This window comes from Lactuca virosa, chromosome 2, assembly GCF_052849685.1.
Source record: "Lactuca virosa cultivar CGN04683 chromosome 2, Lactuca_virosa_CGN04683_v6, whole genome shotgun sequence".
In the NCBI taxonomy this organism is placed as follows: Eukaryota; Viridiplantae; Streptophyta; class Magnoliopsida; order Asterales; family Asteraceae; genus Lactuca; species Lactuca virosa.
In genome coordinates this window covers 258965727-258969530 of record NC_136427.1, presented here as the reverse complement: position 1 = coordinate 258969530, position 3804 = coordinate 258965727, and the positions used below count along the sequence as shown (strand labels likewise).

Below are 3804 nucleotides of genomic sequence, written 5' to 3'. Positions count from 1 at the left end.
TATTCTATTTGATTCATGAACTGACTATAACTATTGTTTTATATAAAATGTTTCTTTTTCTTAGCATATTAAATAGAAATACTTGGGTATGCAAATCAAATAGGGAAAATGTTTCTCCTGTTATGAGCAGTCTAAGGAATGTTGGTTATTATCTATTGATCAATTTCTATGTATATGGCTTTTGGCTTGTTCATTGATTTTTGTGTTGAGTTGTGTATTTTTGAGTTAAAATAATCCTGCAAGTTTGAGTTCTCCTTTTAATTAAAACAGTACAAGTTTAAACAGAAAAAAAAAGACAATCTTCACTTTTATATTTGTTTTTATTACACAATATAGAATCAGGGTTGGAACGAAAGGGCCCCAAGTTTTTAGTTCGCTTAGAGCCCTAAATCTGGTTGAGCCGCCCCTGCGTCGGATCTTTGTTGGTAAACTCTTTTTACTACTAAATACCAACGCAATAGGCTGTTGGTACCCTTCCTATTTTCTAGTAGTGATATATCTAATTTGCGTTATTATTGTGGCTGAGTTACATGAATTATCCAATTTCTCCATTGATTCCAAGCTTTGAATGAAATGAGAATTCAATTTTGTGGATGTTCAATCAAACATAAGTTTAGGAAACGTAATTATCTTTTTCTGATTTTTTATAAAATTTATCGAGGCCCTTCAAAAAAGTATTTAGAAAATAATTCAAAGGAAAAAAAAATTATTAATAGAAAAAAATATGTTAAATAAAACGGTTATAGAAATTCAGTTCGTTTAGTTTTTCTGTTACTCTGTTAGAACGCTTGGCTGGAAGGGTGATGGAAATTTTGTCCATATAATTTCAAATCAAACGTCTTCTCTCATTCATCTTCAAAACAGTTTCAAGTTTCAACAACTCCGATTCATTCATGCAACGTAACTAACTTCCAATCATCTCATCAACGATGACGACGCAATTTGAACTTCTCTCTGAGATCGATCCATCGAAATTCGAAGCAGTAACCCCGTCGCAGTTCATCACATTCACAATGGTAAATTCCCTCAACCACCGCCGGTGGCTCCACGCTCCAGCACTCCGCGTCGCCGTACTCGATTCTCCGATGGCCAAAGCTGACGATGAATCCCCAATAATCGCTGCCGTGATTGTACCGAGGAACCGGGAAACAGACTGGACCTTCTGTACTGAATCAGGCCATTTTCAGCTCCTATTCAAATTCCATGGCGTCTCCCGCCTCTTTCTAATCGGTAATATTCCGCCTCATCTTGGCGCTTCCGTTTATAAACCCCTTCCGGTTCTTGATTCCGAAGAGCAAGAGAAACTAAAAAACGAATTGAAACCACTACTAATGTCTTGGTATCCCAAAAAGAGTACTGATAATGATTTTCCAGAAACCCTATTCTTGACAGACGAAGATGATGTAGCGTATCGTGTGACTCTAGCTAAATTTCTGAGCCCCATTGTTGGTGAATTTCTTGTTGAAGATGTTGAATTGGTCGGTGGTGATGATCGCAATAAACAACTCCGGAGGAGATTGCGATTTAAGAGAATGCCTAAAGTGATACAATCGGAGGCCCTTCTTATTCCTATCATTCCCTATGACGAAGCTACTACACTGACAAATTTGGAAAGTTTGAGGTCAATAGAAGGCGCAAAGTTTAATGCTGATACAACAGTTTTGGTTCAACAATACTTGGTTCCCATGGTTGCTGGTATGTTCTTGATTGCTTCACATCTGAATGAGCGAATTCACCAATCGTTAGCTCCAACAGCTTTATATTTAGGGGTTGGTGGTGGCGTTTTGTTAAATTTCTTGGACACTGAAATGGGGTTTGTAGTTACTGGAGTGGAGGCCGATGCTATGGTTATATCTGCTGCCAGATTTCATTTTGGGTTAAATAATTCAGGGTTTAATCGACTAATTGTTGGAGATGCCATAGAAACTATTCAAAACTTTCCACCCCCAAAGCCAGAAGAGGACTCAGATGAACTAAAGGTTGATGATGATATACCAGAAGGAGATAAAGATGATTCAAAGGTTGATGAAAATGTACCACAAGAATATCATCCTAAATTTGATGTGATTTTGGTTGATTTGGATTCAAGTGAGGCTAAAAATGGGTTTAGTGCTCCACCACCAGAATTTGTTAAGAAACCTGTTTTTGAAAGTTTGAGATCACTTCTTGATGATCATGGTGTTCTTATTATCCATGTGGTTTCTTTGAATCAAGTGTTCTATACAACATTGGTGGAAGAACTTAAGGAAAATTTTCACAAGGTTTTTGGAATTGATGTTGGGAAGCAAGATAATTCTGTTGTTATGGCTACTGTGTCACCACCTTCCTCCATTGATGATGATAATGATTTCTTGAAGAAGTTGAAATCTGTGACTCCAGGGACTAATATGGATTCCATAGTGGAATTGTGAAGCATTTTGTATGACAAGTTTATAAAAGCAACACTAGAAAAGGAATTGCATCTCTTAAAAGGTGGTGTACATGATTTTGGAAAGGTAAATACTTTGTTTTCTTTCCATTTGAATAGCAAAATAGATTGAGGTATAGTTCTTGCAGACTTGATGGGAACCATTTAAGTCATTAAATGTAAGATACGTTGTAATCAAGAACAAGATTCAAATAAAAGTTGTCCCAGTTCTGTCCATTGTCTTTAATATGCTCTCCATATATACTTGTGTTAATTGTCCAGAAAAAGCTACATGTTTAGAATGCATTCAAGAATCTTGGTGATTTTCATTTTTTTTTATTGCAATCTCTTCTGATGCAGAGTTTGTGCTGATTTTATGGAAATTTTACGTATAAACATTGAACGAAAGATTTACTAGGGGTGGCTCTATTTAATGACTCAAGAAAATTGGACCTTGAAAGGTCTTGCATGGTCCTTTTTAATAATATGTATGAATGCATAGGTGATTTTGGAAGATGAATTCATAATAACTTGTTACATTTTTAGTGGAATCTTACACTTTTTTTTTTGTTTTTATTTTGAATATTTTTTTACTCGAAAACAACACAACAACAATGACAAAAGAAAAAAAAAAAAAAAAAAAAAAGAAGTAGAGAAAATTCCTAAGCTTCTATGATAAAATTCTTTTTTCTTATAAGAGATGGTGCGTTTAGTGATAGCAATGGTGGTTATCAAGAATATCACTAGTGTATAATGGTTAAAATTCAATTACGATATAGTTATAGAGTTTGTAAGAGTTAAAATCATGGAGGTGATTAAAATAGAGAGAATTTGGTTGCAGAAAATGGAGTTGTTTATAATTACAGTAAAGAGTTTTGTTCAAGTTACCATTTCAATTCATCACCCGTTTACTTCCTTACATAATTATTATAAAAAAATAAAAAGGTTTAGCGGTGCAACTTGTCGCCCGTTTGCCTTCTCATTCGTTGTACGATGATAACTAAGATATATTTACTTATAATAAATAAATAAATAAAAAGAAAGAAAGAAAGTGAGTTTCTAAGTGTTAACTGATAGTTCTCTTTCGATTTTAGAGTTCCAGAAATTTTTTATTTTTGTTTATGTATATTTCTATTTTGATTTCCACTGTATATTTCTATTTGGACTCTGCATATTCTTTCATAGTGTCATATATTAGGTGATTTTACACTTAACTTGTGTACGGAACGAAAATTATAACCTAAAAACTTTTAACTTGATTCAATTACTTGAAAATACTTGATTCAAATTATGATATCTATTTCTTCCGGGCAATCATACATGTCATCTACAAACAATGCATTATGAAGAAGCTAATGTAAAATGATTATGTTATTGTTTAAAGTTTTTAGAACTGT

The 3804-nt window shown here is 33.9% G+C and overlaps 1 protein-coding gene across 1 annotated transcript; it reads left to right on the top strand.

Moving 5' to 3' along the window:
- Positions 1-929: 929 nt before the first annotated feature.
- LOC145158439 (uncharacterized) lies at positions 930-2411 on the top strand. The gene has a single exon (XM_079077335.1). The coding sequence runs from the start codon at positions 930-932 to the stop codon at positions 2409-2411; it is 1482 nt and encodes a 493-aa protein (XP_078933461.1).
- Positions 2412-3804: the final 1393 nt, after the last annotated feature.